At 35.9% G+C, this 18,473-nt stretch overlaps 1 protein-coding gene across 1 annotated transcript in view; it reads right to left on the bottom strand.

Moving 5' to 3' along the window:
• LOC108575325 (cyclic nucleotide-gated cation channel alpha-3-like) overlaps positions 1-18,473 on the bottom strand; it is a 134,711-nt gene that overhangs the window by 32,588 nt on the left and 83,650 nt on the right. The window contains exons 2-6 of the mRNA XM_017938091.1: positions 10,333-10,616; positions 6,542-6,753; positions 4,539-4,729; positions 3,557-3,812; positions 2,049-2,303 (exon numbers count right to left, since the gene is read on the bottom strand). Coding sequence (XP_017793580.1) covers positions 2,049-2,303; positions 3,557-3,812; positions 4,539-4,729; positions 6,542-6,753; positions 10,333-10,616 — 1,198 coding nt within the window. The remainder of the gene's footprint in view (positions 1-2,048; positions 2,304-3,556; positions 3,813-4,538; positions 4,730-6,541; positions 6,754-10,332; positions 10,617-18,473) is intronic.

Below are 18,473 nucleotides of genomic sequence, written 5' to 3'. Positions count from 1 at the left end.
ATTCAGCAGTTTCCTGCGCTTCTTTTTTCTTTTTTCATGCATCGTCAGGATTTTGGCAGAATTTGCTGAAATACGGAAGAAACGAATTGTTCGTGAAATACATACAGGGTGTCTCGGCTGATTTTGACATCTTGATTTTCTCATGAAAGTGAAACTTTTCCACTCGTGAAAGAATTAATAACACCAGGATATGCTCCCTTTGACACCGTTTAAATTTCATCTGAAACATTTTCCGCTATGAGTAATAATAACGAGAAAATCAAGATGTGAAAATCAGCTGAGACACCCTGTATACATATTGACTTTGAAAAGTATTATTAACCCTTTGCGGTCGTATTTAGCTCAGGCAACGAACGCTAATAATATAATGCAAGATTATTATTTGTATTATTTTTCTATTATTTTATTTTTTTTATTATTTTTTTCAGCTTCACATATGTTTAACACAATAAGACTGAAAAGGGTTAATAGGTTGAAATAAGGAGAAATGAATTATTTATCAATGAAATACTTGAGAATATTGCACGACGTAGAATGTAGAATAAAAATTCGTTACAGTAAGGTAGTTATTGAAGCATAGAGGTAAATTGTGAAGGCGTCTACTAAAAAAAGATTCCTGAAGATTTATTACAAACCTAGTAACCTAAAGAAAAGAAAATTAATGTTAAAGTAACTAAAAAATTTGTTAAATATCTCCCTACTGTATACTCCTCAGAAAAACTACTTAACCCTTCCTAACCCTATTATGAATTGTCGAGCCGTGAAATCTCGTAAAAGAAACCAAGTGGTGACTGACAGCGAGCGAGATAACATGGGCGCAGCAATGACGCAGACCTAGGCGTAGGACCATCTATACTGACACTTGTAGAATCCAAACTGACTGACACTTGTAGAAAATTTACTGTACCTGTATTTTGATTTGAAAATTGTTATTAATAGATTGAAATACGAAGATATTAATAATTTGTCAAATATGATACATAGCTTTGATTTGAAAATTGTTATTAATAGGTTGAAATAGGAAGAAATAAATAATTGTTATTGCAAATATTAAAGAAAGAATATATTACGCGTAATTTAGTTATTACACGTAATTTAAAAGCAAAATGTAGCATTATTTATAATTCTTATAATTTTCTGTATCTTTTAAAAAATAGACTTTTTACATAAATTTTTGCTAATTGTAAATTGTATAATCTTAAATTTGCACGAATTGTTCTATGAAATTATAAAATGCGCCTTCGAGAAAATATTCAAATTGTCCTCTGGCTTAAGTTATAGCAGCTACTTCATTAACTATATGTCCTGCATAATTCCAACAAAAAGTGTTTAATTAAGAATCCTAATTCGTTGAATTACTTGGTAAAAAATGTCGTCGTCCAAATTCCTCGCAATAATCCTAATTTTCGTGCTTGTGTATAGTAGGTGATATCATGCAGCTTATCTACATTTTCAACAGTTCAGCCCCTCAAGAATTTTTCTTCCTTCTAGATTCTGATCTTCTATCTTACTTCACTGCTCCGCGTTATCTCAAATTTATCTTTTCAATATTAAACGTAAATTTTCTGTAGAATATACAAATCACTTAATTACCAATACAAATTTAAAAAGTGCCTTGAAATTGACGAAAAATAACTCACAACTCAACCAAGAAAAATGCAAGAAAGTAGATCAGAATATCAAGAATTCGTAATTATTCTGCCACAAATTATCGACTTGTTTTCAACATTTATCAAAGTTTACAATAATGCCCTTAAGTTGTCGAAAAATAGCTCACAACTGAACCAGGAAAACTGCAACAAAATAAATAAAAATATCAAGAACCCTCGGAACGATCACTTTTCGTAATTATTCTGCCATAAATTATCGTCTCATTCTTCTTATCAAAGTTCACAATATCATAATTGCCATTTCTCCGTAACACCATCCTTCCCATAAATTATTCGCTTGCTTCTACCTTCAACATTCTATTACATCGAAGTTGCGAATTTTCACGTAAGCGGGTAGATACGATATCGACCGAATCCCGAAGAACAAAATCGAATTACCTGGGCAGATCACCGATGGTAGTGAGAGCAAGCGTAGACCAGTAGTAGCTCTGCAAATACTGTTTCACAAAGTCCACGGTATCGGAATCGCTGTACACCCAGTTCTTACTCCCGAAGCCGTTGTTCTTATAAATAATGTGATAGAGGCACCCGTTCCAGTGAAAGATCACCAGTAAAGTATGTAACAAGGATGTGGAGCGGAATAAATTCGGATAGTTGGTGTGTCGCTCGGTTCTGTCCATGAACGCCCAGAACCTGTTGTGCCAACGAACGATAAAAGAAAAAAAAGGAAGATTGCATGAGATTCCCCGCCGTGATGAGAAAATCACGTTCGTCATAGCGATTTTGCCCGGAAATTTTCAAATTCTCCTAAAACATTGCACCAAAAATTTTCTTCACGGTGAGAGAAAGAGAGAGACCGTGGAATTTTCACTTAACCACACACACCAATAGTTGGCGAAGTTTGTCTAGTGGTCAAGTTTTGTTCGCGCTTTAATATTTCCGATATGGAGGAACAATTGAACGCTCGAAAGGGGATGATCGAGAATGATTTAATTAGCGAATGTGAGATCGGATTTTTCACAAAAGATGAAACTTGTATTTTCAGGAATTTTTAATCGACTGGTAAATTAAAATTTTGTGCAATTCCTCGAGAAAGGAAAATAATAAAATTTGACAGTATTTAAATAATTAAATAGCATTTTCGATTATTATTCTTTTCAGTGGTAAAATGCGCTATGACGTACGTTTTATTATGCGTTGCTTATTTGTTAGGACAAAGCTGAATTTTTTAAGTAAACTTAGATTTTGTATATTTCGTTGAGAAGATTTAATAGCATTTTCGGTTATTAACCATTCGAAGAAAATTTGTTCCCTTTTTGTTTACGTATTTAGAAATTTTTAGGATAATCACAGAGCATCTGACAAAACTTCGGTAGTATTAAACAAAGACAACTGTCCGTAAATAACAAAGAGTATGTACCGATGCTATCAGTAATTTACGTCAAAGGAATAACTGTATTTGTTAACAAACAGAAGATTCACAGTGCACGTTCAATGTTTGCACGTGGATATATAAATGAGTCCACAGAGCATGGAGAACAATTTTTCGAAACTATACATATGAGTTCATAGTAATGAAAGGATTAAACATCAGTTTATCATTGATTCTTCACGATATATCAAAATTTGGAAAAGTAATTGATTAATCATTGAGAATAAATTAACTGAAAAATAATTACTAAAATGAATTTTCTCTCAAAAATGAGAACAACGATCTAAACAAATTGTTGATATATTGTTAGTCATTAATTCTTCTCGATATACCAAAATTTGGAAAAGTAATTGACAAAAATAACTATCAACACGAATTTTCCCTGAAAAATACGAGTAATAATTTAAAAAAATTGTTCACGTATTATGTATATGTATACTCAAGTATGAAAATTTAATCGACTCTGGGTGAAACACGCTAAAAAACAAAATGTTGCAGAATACACAAAACTTACCGGTATATCTTTACGAGCCTAGAACTTCGTAGTATACTGTTGAATCCTATAGATAAGTATAAAAAGTCGAGGGGCAGCAGGCACACAAGATCCATGTAAAACGAGATGCTGTTCCTATAGTGTTTCCGCATTTTCTTCGAGTCGGTTTGCAACAAACCGTCATCTAAGTATCCCGTTCGGACGTGAAACAGTATGTCCAGCACGTATAAAAAATCGGAGAAGTAGTCCAAGGAGAACCACACCCATAGTGTTTCGCCTGTATAACAGAAAATCAAATTTCTCCAAAACAAAAAAAAAAAAAAAAATAATCTAACTATTTTAAAGTCTAGCCACATAAGCTATAAAATTTGAGCAAGTTGCACATTTGTTAATTTTTTGATATTAATTGAGAAGGCATAAATTTACGTTGTAATAAAATCGGAAACAAAAAACGAAAAAAGATCATTTGGCTGGATTTTTCTTTACAGCAATTATTATATATCAAGCTTTATGGCCACATTATTTGTTTAAAATAAAAGACTGCTATAGTCACAGAAACGATGAATATTAACTAGCAGCATGATTAACAAGTGGCAGTACCATACAGAGTCAAATCAGACGTTTTTTATTTTGAGAAATTAAAGTGGCCGGAATTAACCCTAATTAACCCTTTGCACTCGGAGATCATTTTGCTGCAGAAAAGGTTACAATTCGGATCTCTTCTTTGAAATTTCTGAAAACTAACGTAGAAATGAAGTGCACTATCTAAATTTATAGAGGCCCATAGATCTTCTCTCTGTCTTCATTAATTATTTACCAAGTGACGATTATTTTCAGTCGTCACTCGATTGCAAAGGGTTAAAATAAGGTCGCTTAATTTGTAAGAAAGACCTAGTATCATTTTCCACGGCGAAAATTTTCAATCGTGGAATTACAACCGATGTAACGAAATTCGCATTAGTTTCTAACAAACATAATCGAGGTCGCAGGAAGAAAGACTAACCGTTTATCTCTTGGAAGGCGAACCTGTAGATGATGACCCAGAAGTTATAAAGAAAGGCGAGGGAGACCACCATCGACCAATAGTAACACAGGCGTCCCGTGGGATCGAAGATAAAGGACCAATTAATTCCCGGTTGTCCAGGGTAACCTCTGCTTCCAAATTGCTCCAGTTGCTGTTGCAACGAATACCTACTGTGGGAGAATGACGACTTATAAGAAATCTTCGAAAGTCTTTAATTTTCTGTAATTAAATCTAATTTCTCGTAATATATTCACTCTAAACGTATGGACAGCTCATGCAACGTTAAAATTTAATAAAAAGAAAAAGAAAGAAAGAATAGAAAAACAGAAACAACATATACAGAAAACAGTAAAAAAAAATCAATGCTTCAGGGATAAAAGTAGCAACGCAAAGGTACCATTTTGGAAAATTTAAATTTTCGATTTCACGTCGATCGTTTCACCCTCATAGTCCAATTTCACTGTTTGCACAACTCCATAACACGCGTACGCAACACTCTCTCGTTGCGTAGAGCATTTGTTGCTACATATTTACGACTTCAGATTACTATCGAGCACCGAATACACACGTTCACCCAATGGATATTTCTTGCCGTCAAATACGCCGTACATAGCCGGAGTAACGACCGACAAAAATTACATCCCGGTTTACCGTACCTTTCCAATTTACACAAAACGCGGACACGCGAATAACTATACAGTGACGAGGACAACCGTTTCTCGGTGGAGAATACACGCGTGTATTTACAACATAGAGAACGAGTACTTGCCACGTCCGCAACGTGTTCGACAGAAGTTTCTATTTATCCGGTTGCGTGAAACTATATAATTGCAAGTTGAACACTCACGTCACGTAACCGCGCCACGGCATAACTCAAATGGCTGAGTGTTACTGTACTGTGAGCTTATACAAAATACACACGGAATTAACCGAGACGTATTTGTTTTAAATTTGCCGCATAAGTGGAGTCGTAATCAGGTTATCGATTCTGTACGCGAGTTTCTGTACTGGTTTCTGAGATACTGAGAGAGAGAGAAAGTGGGGTGAGCGAGTGGAAAAAGCAGTTTTGTGGAATTTGTGTACGTTATAACGAGGGAAAATGTTTTATCAAGGGAGAACATTGACGTGTAATTTATATTACTAAATTATAAAAAGTAGAAGCTTTTCGATAATATTGTATATATTTTATGTGATTTTCAGATTGAAAGTTCAGATTTTCAACAATAGTAATTTTAATTTTCACTTAGAAAAAAAATTGTAAAATACATTAATGAATTATGGAAAGTTCAGATTATCGATAATTACACATTTCGTGATTTTTATCTGCATTTAAAGAGATGTGTAAATATTAGAATTCTTGGAAGAAATAATGCCAAGCTTTAACAAAAACACCATATAAAGAGCTTATCTCACGCTCTTTTCGTTTATTTGCATTTGCAAATTAACTGGCTACCGCCGCACTAGTCACTTCTGATTGTAAATAGACAAAAACCTGATAGTTTTTATTCTAACTAACTGGGAGTTTGATTGCTTTTGATCGTAACTGACCTGAATTGGCAAATGTTCAACGATTGTTACCTGCTACCCTTTGAGTGCTAATCTAAGTCGTAATATATCAGACCGTCAAAGGGTTAACCCTTAATTTCATCCGTTGCACACTTCCATCTTAATTCAACGAAACAAATTTCAAAATGACACCGCCAAAAGAGATTTTCCAGCCGCGATGAAACGATCTGGTTCTGCCACGCGAATTATGCACTAAAATCAGCCGCAGCGAAAGGGTTGAAACGACACGACCAAAGCCAAAGGGTTGGACAACGTGAAAAAAGCAATATTAAAGCTAACAGCAAAAATACCAAAATTCCACTACACACATTCACCACAACACTTAGGATGCAGCTTCACGTCTGGTTCATAGACGCGGAACTCCATCATCTTCGAAAAGAAAAAGAAAAAACATACACGATCCATTTGATACTTACGTTTCGATGTCGTTGCAACTGCTGTTGCTACGTGTGCAGTGCGATTGCTTACGCGAGGGCGAAAGCGGGTAGGACAACTTGAATCTATCCCTGAGCTGGTCCCTCCTCTTCGGTTTGCGGCTTAGGTCAAGCTCACTAGCGCCGCGGTTCATATAAGCCCCATGAAGCGAGTCGCGGGACGAACTGAAGTATCGCTGCGATACAGAGTACACCTGCACCAACGTGTCGTTTAGACGAGTTTTTGCGGACTGATCATATCTTGTCGCGAGTGGATAGAGTCGTATTAGTACGAACACGATGTCTCTACTTTTCTTTCCTTTTTGTGTACAGGGTGAACCACGAATCGTGATCAGTTGAACCCTTTATATGGAGGCCAAGTTATACGTCTTGGAAGTTACGTACTGTGTCTATATTTTATAAGTCTTAAGGTCACTTCGGTTATTAGTGATCACAGTTTATTTGGAACGGTTTTGTTTTTCCCGATAAAACGTGAAATTGTAATCGATCCTAACTTTTTCTCTCATCAACTAAGAAAAATTGAGTTATCAAGGGGTAAATAATTGTGTTATTAGCGGACCGATCGAATTTTCTTTTGCGTCGCGTAATGTGGTTCAAAGAGGTCCTCAAGACGACCGAAATCCACTAGCAATAGAATTACGTTTAATAAGAAAAACTTTAATTTCTTTATTTTAGAGATTTTGGGATTTTCTGATTTTGAGTCGTATAACGATAAGAGGACAACGCCCATAACTTTCAACAAAATTTCTACTTTTCAGTCAAACACTTTCTCTTGCTTTGCCAACGTGTTTTGCAAATATGGTTAAAAAATAAAAAAATTCCGTCGATCAGTAAGGTCATGAAAAAATTTTGAAAATTGTCTGCTTTTTTAAACGTTCATTTCAATCAATCGACAAGGCGATCTTTATGAATTTATTCTCAAGAAACAGTGCAACAGATCATTCTAAAATTACTACAATACTTTCCTCAACATCTAGAAAAGTAGCAAATATTTTTTTCGCTGTAAATTAATCCAATTTCTACAAACTGTAAAATTGATCACGATTTGTGGTTCACTCTGTACGTCTCTTCCTCCTCGTTTGTCATTCGTCGTGTTAACAATGATTAAAAGACAAAACGGTGAACGCAATTGAACGAGAACTAAGCTAAGGGTAATACATTGAAATCGAATAAGTTTCTTTTTTTTTTTTTTAAGGGGAAGGACTGAGTGGTCGTTCGAGAAAGTTGATAGGGATACCTAATTTATTTGATTAAGAAAGAGCACCCGTTTTTATCTCTCCATCGCACAGGGATTTTGTCCTTTTGTACGGTCACTCTGTTCAAACTTTTTCTTTTTTCTCTCGTTTCCCCCCTTTTTTTCTTTTCCCTCTTTTCTCGTGCTGTACCTCGTTTCGAACGGAGAATTGTTTTTTTTCTATTCAGCGATTACGCGAATACCAGCGTCACGTGCCCCGCTTTACCTGTAATTTTCGTAAGGACAATGGGAACCGACGTTGGAGAATATTGTATAAGATGATGTTCGCCTTGGTCAGAATGGAAAAAGATATAATGGCGTGGGGAGGGAAATTAAGAGATAATAGGATGCTCGGAGGAAAATTGAAGAAACTCCGGGAAGGATAAAGGATTGAATTGAGTTGTGTACGTAAAGGTTAATTTAAGGCCTGGCGAGTTTGTGAGAAGTGTGACGAAAGAGAGCTTGCAAATAAGCTGGAGAAACTCGGATATACGAGAGAAATGAATTTTATAATTTCCAAAATAAAAGTAAGTTGGAATTTAAAGAAACAAATGGAATAATATTTGAAAAATTGAAACGAGTGAAATTTGAAATATTGGAATAAGTATTCTTTGTTCCTCTAAGTTTGACTTTTAATAAAATATATCACCAAATGCAGCGAGAATTCTTCTATTTAGAAATAATTCTTTACTATTTAATTAATTAACTTTTAAATTTAATTAACTGTGAGAAAAATTCTCTTACTTTAATTGAATTATCTTTCCACTCGCACATCCGATAGTGAGCTACTTTTCAAATTAAACTTCAACCTGGACAATCGATCAAACCTCAGCGCTATGTTAATTTAATGGACTAAGAAAAAACTACTAATACGAAATGGTAAATAACTCGCACGTTTCACCGACGTGTTAACAAATGAACAGTTGCTTCCACGTCAAGTTGCAAATCCGTGTGGTTAGAATGCAGCTGTGGTTGCACGTGTTTTCGCGAGGCGGTACGATTTAGTCGCACGCGCATAAATGGCCCCCGTAATGTCAAATAAATCGTGGATACCGTGTGTCGGGAGCGCTAACGGGGATGAATTCCGGCAAATGCTTTTATCGCATTTCTTTCTTCGTCTACTATGCCAGGCGAGCAGATTTTGTTGTACACACACACACGCGCGTTGCACGAGAATAATAAAAAGGACCGATAAAAGTAAGAAAATCGTATTGTTTCATAAATGGTAACCGAATGAACGTCACTCAATCTTCTTGAAGCGTACGAGTTTGCCATTTCTGGAAAGACCGCTTTGACGGAAAATGTTATACTAAATGCTGCGCGAGATAATACCTTAATGTCGATAAATCATAAGCTTAATGTCGATAAAGAAATACGGAATGTCTTTCGTTTGGGATTTACGAAGACTGTTGGCTCGATCGAATTGTTCGTTTTATTATACAGTGGTGTGAATAATTGTAGGGTGAAAGCAATTGTCGTCGAGTTCCCTAAACAGCAAATTGTGCTATGAAAGATAATTATTTTTTTGTAGCTCTTAGAAGATACTGCGACCTGAGTGAACGTCATTTTTCTGTATACCTGAGGGAAATATCGAACTACCTATCACAAAACTATTCGATAGAACTGTGAATATTGGTTCAGCTCTATTCCCATTTTGTATTATCGCTATAACTTTTTAACGAAGCTTCAAACGACCTATGTTCGTATAACATTTTTCTCTCACTTATACCCGTAGAAGATGCTGACAAAGTTTGATGAAAACCAATTGGGACACCCTGTATATTAGTTGCAGGGTTCGTCCAAGTATTAAGTAAATTCCTTCGAGTTTCCCTTGGACCTGTAATTGAGGAGTTTCCTGAAAAAAGGGCTCACAGGAAAAAATAGTGAATTGATAAGGAAGGTTAGGCAACCCGGAATTTCAAAAAATTATGAAAAGCAGTTTAGTAAACTGCAGTTTTGATTAAACTTTGTTTCAGATATTTCTCACCGTTCCTTAGAAAATTCTGAATTTTTCCCCTTGAAACCTATGGCACCAACGAAAAATAGGGCTGTATCACGGATGACATACTCCACTTGCACGCAAAGTTTCATAATTTGTTGAATTTCCGGGATGCCTAACTTTGCCTAAACCGCATTAGAAGTTTACCTACACAGAACTGTAAGGTGAAGAAAAACTGCTGCTCTGACATTTATCGATCGAAAGAAAATTTGAAGGGAAAGAAGAAGAATTTACCTAAACTAACCTACGAGTCTCTCCCCCAGAAAGCTCCTCAATTATTCCCCACTCACCGTGCACATACCTATCCAACAGCTCGGTTACATCGGAAACGGGGCATTTATTAGGTTCGCTCGAATCGAACGAAAAGCCACACGATTATCAGATTAATCCAAACTCAGAGAACACGGGCGTGTACACCGAGCATAATCCCATCACCAGACGTAATAACCTAATCAGTACCGAGCCTACTGTCGATGCCACGAACAAAATACGCCCTCGGGAGCCGATACGGGAAACAGGGAACAAGTATCAAACACCAACCTGCTGTTGCTGATGGCAGTAATGATGCGTGTGCGTGTGACGGCTCATGCATTTACTGCTGAGCAGGTCCAAGAGGCTCTGCTTCGAGGGCAAAGCGCTCCTGGAAACGTTGTCCGCGCTTTTCGTGTCCTCCTCTTTCTCCCGTCTGATCCCGCTCTTTCCGTCCAGCGCTCTGCCCTGCCTGTCGTCGCGATGCTTCTCGCTGCCGCAGCCCAAAGCGGAAGCGGAACTCACGCTGTACCGATCTCTCGCTCCGCCGCCTCCGCCGCCAGATGTAATCACGCCTGCAACATGGAGGGAAAAAGGAATTCTTCAGCTTTGACCGTTCGTACTTTCTACTGTTGTAAGACACTCGAGGACACAGACGTTTCGAAAGTCGGACCGTGGGAGTTAAATTTTGTTTTTCTTCTTTAGATTGAAAAAATGGGAAATGAAAAGGTGTTTGGGTTAGTGGAAAATTAACGTTGGAGACATTTTGGTATAAATTAGGCTGTGATATAATATGTTTGTGGTCTTGGGTTGAAACCAACGTAGGTTTTAGTATATTAGGTCTGCCGGAAAGTTCTGTCCGTTTTTGAATAAAGAGAAAATAATACATTTTCCATCGTTACGAATGATCTCTTACCAGCGTGATGGTAATTTGTGGATTCCATTTCTGTAGAATGTCTCGTTTTTGGATCTTGAGATGACATTATCGGACAGAACTATCCGGTAGACCTAATATATAGAGCTTCAACTTTTATTGTGTTTAAAAATGATCTTATTTGCATGATTAGTTTAGCAATAATATAATATGAATCCATGATCGTTACACATAGAGTGTGTCTTTGGCCTCAAATAGGTTAAGGGTATTTTTTTTTGGATGCTAAAGTTAAGCCTTGTGTAAGCATAAGTATTTTTCTTTTAACAATTTTTTAGGTTCTCGTGAAAGTATAGTAAAAGCGTTTTGGATTCCCACTTTTTGGACATTTTGTCAAATATTGTAATTGTGTATCAAACGTTTTTGATCCTGGGTTGCAAAAAAGTATTGAAAAATCCATTTTTCAGCTCTTTCGGCAAAAGAAAGTCCACGATGTCCATAGATTCTTCCGCTTACAACTACAAAATTGAAGAAACAAAGAAAAAAGGAAGACTGTGCTGAAACGGAATCGAAAGCTCCGAGTCGAGCGGCATATTTCACGCACGCTATCGTTTAATGAAAGAAAAACATAGTGATTTTATGCGCGACATGTGTGCACGAATGCGGAAGGAGATACGCGATTGAAACATGAAATTTTATAGCATCGGGGGAAAAAGCTTTCATTCTGAATTACATCGTACGGAAAACTAAAAATTAAATTCAGACAAAGATACAAACAAACTACTCGTTTCCAATTCTAAAATTGTCACTCTGAAGTGAAAAAGAATAATCCCATTAATTCCAAAAATAAACAGACGCATAATTAAAATTACCAATATTAATTTTGTCGAAATAAAAATTTAACAAAAACCACAAAGTTCGATTTTCTTTTCACCCTGTACATTCTCGCAAGAAATCACCGCTAGGAACAACTCGTTGTTCCTATTAACTAATTCGGATAGCACAGGGCCAAAGTATTCGCGTTACTTTACAAAGGCCAAGCGTTTCGCGTGATTTTAGTTCAGCTGCAGACCGACTGCGCCAGAATAATCTTCAAAGCTAAAGAATTCCATCTTACGATCCCCACGCAAGAGTTGCCGCTCCTCAAGAAAGATTCTAGCTATTCTCCGTGTTAATTGTTCCTTTATCTGCGTAGCTACCCCCGTGTTTCAGTTTCTTCGGTTTAAAGAACATAACTGAGGCAAGAGTTTGTTCCGTTCCCTTAATCTCCTTATTCTACGCTTCTGAGGAATGTTTTTGCTACGAATAATGTAGAACAGATTTTAGAATAGAATTGTATCGCACCGTAGGTTCGTTTAATTACAATTGAAATATTTCAAAATATTTTTTAACATTTTTCGTTGATTTCAAATGGAAGCGTGTTTCCCGCGTTTTCTCAGAGATGAAGAGGGTGGGTTTAGGTTAGAGAGTTTGCACGTATGGTGCCGAGTAATCTAGGAGTAATAAGAAATGCAGTTTCGTTGCTTTAAAGACTTTACTTTATCCCATTGGATAATTCTGTAGAATAGAGGTGCTCGAGTTAACTAGAGTTTCACTTAGAGCTAGAGATTACAACGAGATTAGAGTTCGGTTGACTTGCTTAGAGTTGGACTTCACAGTTCAGAAGTACTCTATTCAAAATGGTCCAGGACAAATCGAATAAACCACGAATTATCCATTTATTCAGCAGTATCTAGTTGGAGGAAGGCGTGAGAGTACATCAGACTGAGCTACGTCCAATCAGCTATAGCAGAAGATCTAATACGTATAGGCTAGAAAATATTAGATTTTTCTGTGGTCGTTATTACAGGTAAAACATAATCACTATTATGGCTAAGGCCAAATCATTATTATGGCTAAGGCAAAATCACTATTACAGCTAAGGCTAAATCATTACTATGGCTTTCTGAGACCAAATCACTATTACAGCTAAGACCAAATCATTATTATGGCTTTGTGAGACCAAATCATTGTTGCCACTAAGGCTAAATCATTATTATGGTCAAGAATTATAGCTAAGGCCAAAGGGTACTTTCTCAGAAAATACAGGGAATCCCTGAAAATAAGAAAGCATTGAAGTAGTGAACAGGGATGCTGGCTACCAAGTCAATATCATTTGTCACATCACTTGTCCAAATTTTTTAATTGTTCAGCTGACTAATTATTAAATTATTTCTGCGATAGACCTGAGCAGAGTTAATACATACATCGTAGTTTTAAGCCATCGTAGTGGCACTTGAGTCCTGAGGAAGCTAGTTGCAATGCTAGTACGCATTTAAGAGTAACAAAATTATAGCAGAGATTTTTGCCTACGAATAAATTATGGTGAGAGCTACATATTAATTAGGATTTTTATTAATTTGTATCAATTATGGCGAAAGCTGTATTCTTAGCCAAAATTCTTCTTATTTACATTTTTAATACTTCTTAGTAAATTTAAGAAATTATTTCAGCTCCAAGTTTGCTCCCATAGTATTTAATTTCATAAATAATGTGACATAAAAATGTTACCTTTATTGCTCTAAATTATTTAAACTCGTCGTAAAACATTTCTTTTCTACTTTCAATAATTCCAAAGATAATACTTTCTCTACATAGTTACGTTGCATTATCTCTATTCGAAGACGTTCTACCCCTTACTTTCTCATTCTTTCGGTAATTAATTACGTTGTAAATCATCGAAACTGCTCGGAGATGGTCGAGGCTAAAGTTATAACACTAAGTTTCCTTTCTGGCCCGTTCTTACACGGAATGACCATTTTAATTGCAGACGTTTATAGTAAAGTTAGCGAAAAGCATTTTCCACGGCAGATTTATAAAAGTTTCCCCGTTACAACAGAACTTGGCCCCAGGTTCAATCAACGAAGCAGCCGGAAATTACCTTTAGCCAAAAATAAAGCGCAACGGGAACCACGGTATGCAACCGTCGATCGAACTCAATTAAGCTTTTTCCTCTTTTATTTATTTCATTGTGCCGGGGTCACTTCGAACGCTTTATGCCGGTGAAATGAGCAAGAGACTTCGAAAACCGCGTAAGAGATCAACAACGCGCTGTTTGCAGTTTCACAAGAAATTCCTTTGAGATTTTAAACAAACGGATGGTGCAGTTCAAGGGTGAATATTAACGTTTAAAATTTCAATTTAATTAAACGATTAATTATTCAAAGTATTCAACTGTGTTGACTGTATCGTTCATGAATTTTTATGTACACTGATTTTGTATACCGAGAGTATTTAACTATATTGCTATAAATTAATTATAACGTAAGTATAAATATAAAAATAGTATAAACTGATTTTATAGTATGAAAATATTGAACTGTGTTGACTATGAGGTTAATACATTTTTATATACTAATACACAAGTTATTTTGTCCCATTTCTAATTAATAAATAATAATTATTTATGGCAGTGAGAAAAATCAAAATAATAAATTAATATTACATATGATATACAAGGACTAAATAAATAATTATTATTCACATATTGTATAAAAGTGAATAAAGAGTACACGCTGAATAATGTCAGGTACCAAATCTGCTGCAAATTTTCTAATTAAACACTACATTCTGATACGATTTAATTCATATCTATTAAAAAAATTTGTATATACATGAACACATAGTCCAAGTTAATTTTTCCGTCTTGAATGTGTGCAAACAAAATAAACCCTCCTTCAAATGTGTTTTATATACGAAATAAAATTAGTAAAAATTGTACTTCTTATTTTTCCACGTATAAATTCATTTACAGACGAATTACTGTAAAAACGTTCCAAACTCAGGTATTACCATTCAGCAGAAGATGTAAAGGTATTTGAAACTTGAAGAAGAAACCAAGTTACGCCACTGTACCAACCCAAGAAGCACGTCTTATCTAAACACTTAGTCTTTATCACCTATTTCCCCCTCTTTATTTGTATGCATAGGATTCTTTTGGACACAGAAAACGTCTCCGTTCGTGGGAAACTCTCGAAACTCTTGCCGCCTTCAATTTACCACCTTCCATAAAGAATAAATCTTTCTTCCTTTTTTCAAAGCTCGTGCTTTCGTTGAATTAGTCAGAACGCTTTCTCTATCCATCCCCCACATGAATCTTATAAATAAACTAATGTTCGAAATCAAACGATGCTACATAAATTTCCATAATGCAACATGCGAATAAAATCAGAGACTCGGCAATCGCGAAAATGTAGTCGATAAAACACTGTGGAATGCAAATCTCGTTGAAACCTTTTCAATTGAATTGCAGCTATTGATTGAAAGTCATGGGTGTCGAGAGCTCGACGGCTGAGGTGAAAATTCGACTGGCGCACTTGTTCGGCGGGGGGGAAAAAAGGAAAAAAGAGAAAGAAAAAAAAAGAGAAAAATCGCTTTGTTTCCAGGTGGCAAAGACGTACTCGTGAAAATTTCATTCCGGCCAAAAACGCTGTAAAGCAGTCTCGTTTCTACTTCTTTTCATCTTCGCTTTGTTTTCCTCCGCGTAAAATTACACGCCGCCGGAAAATGTACAGGTTATTTCGTTCTGCTTTGCCCACTTTGAACGACACTTTTCTTTAATAAATCTCGGCGAGGAAGAAAAATGACAATATTCAATTCTTGCGAATGTTTACAAACGCTGAATTTTTTAAGTGGTATATAGAGTATTCCTCGCTATAGTAAACTTCTCCGTTGCAGAAGCTCGTTCCTTTTCTTCTTCGATCAAAATTTTCATTGAAAATAAAAATATATTGCATTTTCTCTCCCGCCAAAAATTTTGGACACCTCGATTAACCCTTTGAATACTTAAAATTCACTTTGCAAGAGGTTCAGATAGGAGGTAACATCGCAAAGGTCACAGTTACTTGAAATAATTAAAAATTATATTTAAAAAAAAAAAACACGTTTCCACGTAACTCGCAAGAAATTTAAGTCACAAAGTTTCCTCTCTTTTACCACATTTTGAGCACTCAAAGGGTTAAAGAATGACTCACCTTTTGACGTGTACCTTGCAGTCATTCCTTCGAGATAATTAATTTTCGCAGTAAATGTTTTTTTTTTTCGGAGGAGGCTTCTGCAATTTTCAAAGAATTTTCATCGCGAGAGTCAGCGTTTTCTCAGGTTCGTAATTAATTCGAGGTTTGGCGTGGAAAATGCTAACGTAAACGGATGGACGCGAGAGGAAGCCTGATAAAAAGTAGAGCCGAGCAAGGAGATCATTTTTCTCGATGCGCCGCGTGGCCGCTTTAAAATAATTTCTGCCTAAAGCCTTCCAAGTCGGCATTGATTTATCGACGAGCGGGCTAATTGGCGTCGTTTCTCTTTGTCTCTCTCTTCGCCGGCAAATTTTTCCCCGGCACGACCGTCAATTACACTCGCAGCGAGAGGGAACGAGCGTCATCTTTTGAACCGACCAACTTTCGTTAGAACGAACTGACGGAACGTCTTGTTTATCGAGGCGACACTCGATATACAGGGCGAACTGACCTAGTTTAACAGTCGAATAATTTCGAATTAGGCGGTTACCTGTGGAATTACGAAAATACAATAGTTTCACTTTCGAGCGTTTGACAAGAATTATAAGTTCGTTGAGAAAATTTGTGTAATTGGTAGTTGGAAGTTTATATTTCCGGAAGATTAGCGACACCCGATATACAGAGTGAGTTGATCTACATAGTTCAGGCGTCGAATAATTTCAACTTAGGCGTACTTAAAAAAACTTTCAAATTTGGTGTGTTTAAAAGAATTTGTATAATTAACGAAAGGATCTTTATATTTTCCTAAAATTCTTCGAAAGAGAAATTTCAGTATCACATGAGATTGTACATGATTTGCCTTTCAAAAATTGGAGAGGAGAGCTGGAAGTTACATTTATATTCTCTGAAAAAAATTGAAATTTTTCATTCGGTAGTTACCTGTGAAAAAAATCCCCAAAGTTTACCTATTTTCAGAACCCTCGGAGTGTTTTCCCCCCTAAAATCTCGAAATAACTTATTGCCATATGGTACTTTGATTGCTATAGCACTAATTTTTTTACTATTCTAAGCTTTAAAGAAATCCAAAAGAATTCTGTTACTTATCAAAGTCTCTCAAGCTTCTTTTCAATAAAAATAAAGAAAGCTTTTCGAAGAAATACAAGAGTGAAATTTGCCTCGGGTCAAGAATGACCCAGGTTGCCAACGGAGGGCTAACTTTGACGATTAATAATTGCTAATAATCGTTGTAGAAATTTTCTTAGCAGCTTACTATGCAATACTCGATGTACAGTATCGAGGAAATTGAATCGGTTGTTCATCAGATAGAAGGCAGACGAGAAGTTTTCACGTAGCTCGATAATTAGTAGCGCAAGTAGCTGTAATACCTATCGTGACCGCGTAATCAGCTTCGGATTCAGTTACAGTCCTGCGAAATTGAGCTATCCTATCGTCAATACGATTATTAAAGAAGTAGATGCGTGACTTAATCGAACGCTGAATATTAAATTCTTGAAATAAAGTTCAATACCGTCAGATTTTAATGAATAATTTTGTAATAGGTTGGAATTGAGACAATTACCTTTTTTTGGTCAAGTATCTAAATATATAAATTCTGATCGAGATTGGGTGCTGTTGAATAGTAAAAATTCAATTACATTTTGTTGGATTATTTCCAACAACACCCTATGGAAATAATCAAGTGAGGACAAAAATGTCTCCGCGTTATTTTAAACAAAGGCACTAAGACTTCCACCAGATGGTGTCCGTCTTCGAATCACGCACTGCACAATGCGATACCATAATGTGAACAGTTCCTAGGTATAAGGGGACCCCAACTTTCCTTTTGGGTGCCCAAAAACAGTCCTTTAGAAGATTCAATAGCGTAAAGACGTTTCCTCTGAGTCCGTCAATAAATAGCATATTACAAAGTTAAAAGACTATTTCATTTTCATAACCCATTTCCAATACATTTTATGTATATTATATAAACTAATCGTCCAATAAGTGCAATTTCTTAAAATGATTTTCTTTCATTTTCCATACTGCGTTACCTTTTCCATTACGACAAACAAAAGTGTTGCAGTATTGTGAATAATGGAAAAGTTATTTCTATAGTCTAAGAAATAATTACAAAAAAGTAAGATTGATCTTATTCGGCGTATCAAGTTGAGAAAAATGAGCGTTAAAGGGTGAAACGCTTAATTATTCCTACAGTATTTCTAAAATTTCCAAAATCATTGTAAATTTACAATAGAAATAATGATAATTAAACAGAATTTACCATTTTTATAACAAATTTTCAAAAGTCACTGTTGAAATATTGAGAAATAACGAAGTTAACATTAATTTAAAGCAGACGCTTAAAATATTGAATTCTTTTTCCAATTATTCAAAAAATATTTCAGCAACGAATGAATTCACCTCAGAGGAATGAAATTTTTGTTTGACCATTGTCGAAAATATCCCGTACATCACGAACTGTATCCACTGCCGCGAAAAGGTATCGCATTTGAAAATCCTTCGCTCTGACATTCAGATCTTAATTCAATTCGTGGAAAGCTCGCACA

The sequence above is a fragment of the Habropoda laboriosa genome, unplaced genomic scaffold, assembly GCF_001263275.1.
Source record: "Habropoda laboriosa isolate 0110345459 unplaced genomic scaffold, ASM126327v1 scaffold143, whole genome shotgun sequence".
In the NCBI taxonomy this organism is placed as follows: Eukaryota; Metazoa; Arthropoda; class Insecta; order Hymenoptera; family Apidae; genus Habropoda; species Habropoda laboriosa.
Note: the sequence above shows the minus strand (reverse complement) of the source record. Positions and strands in the feature narration are given on the sequence as shown.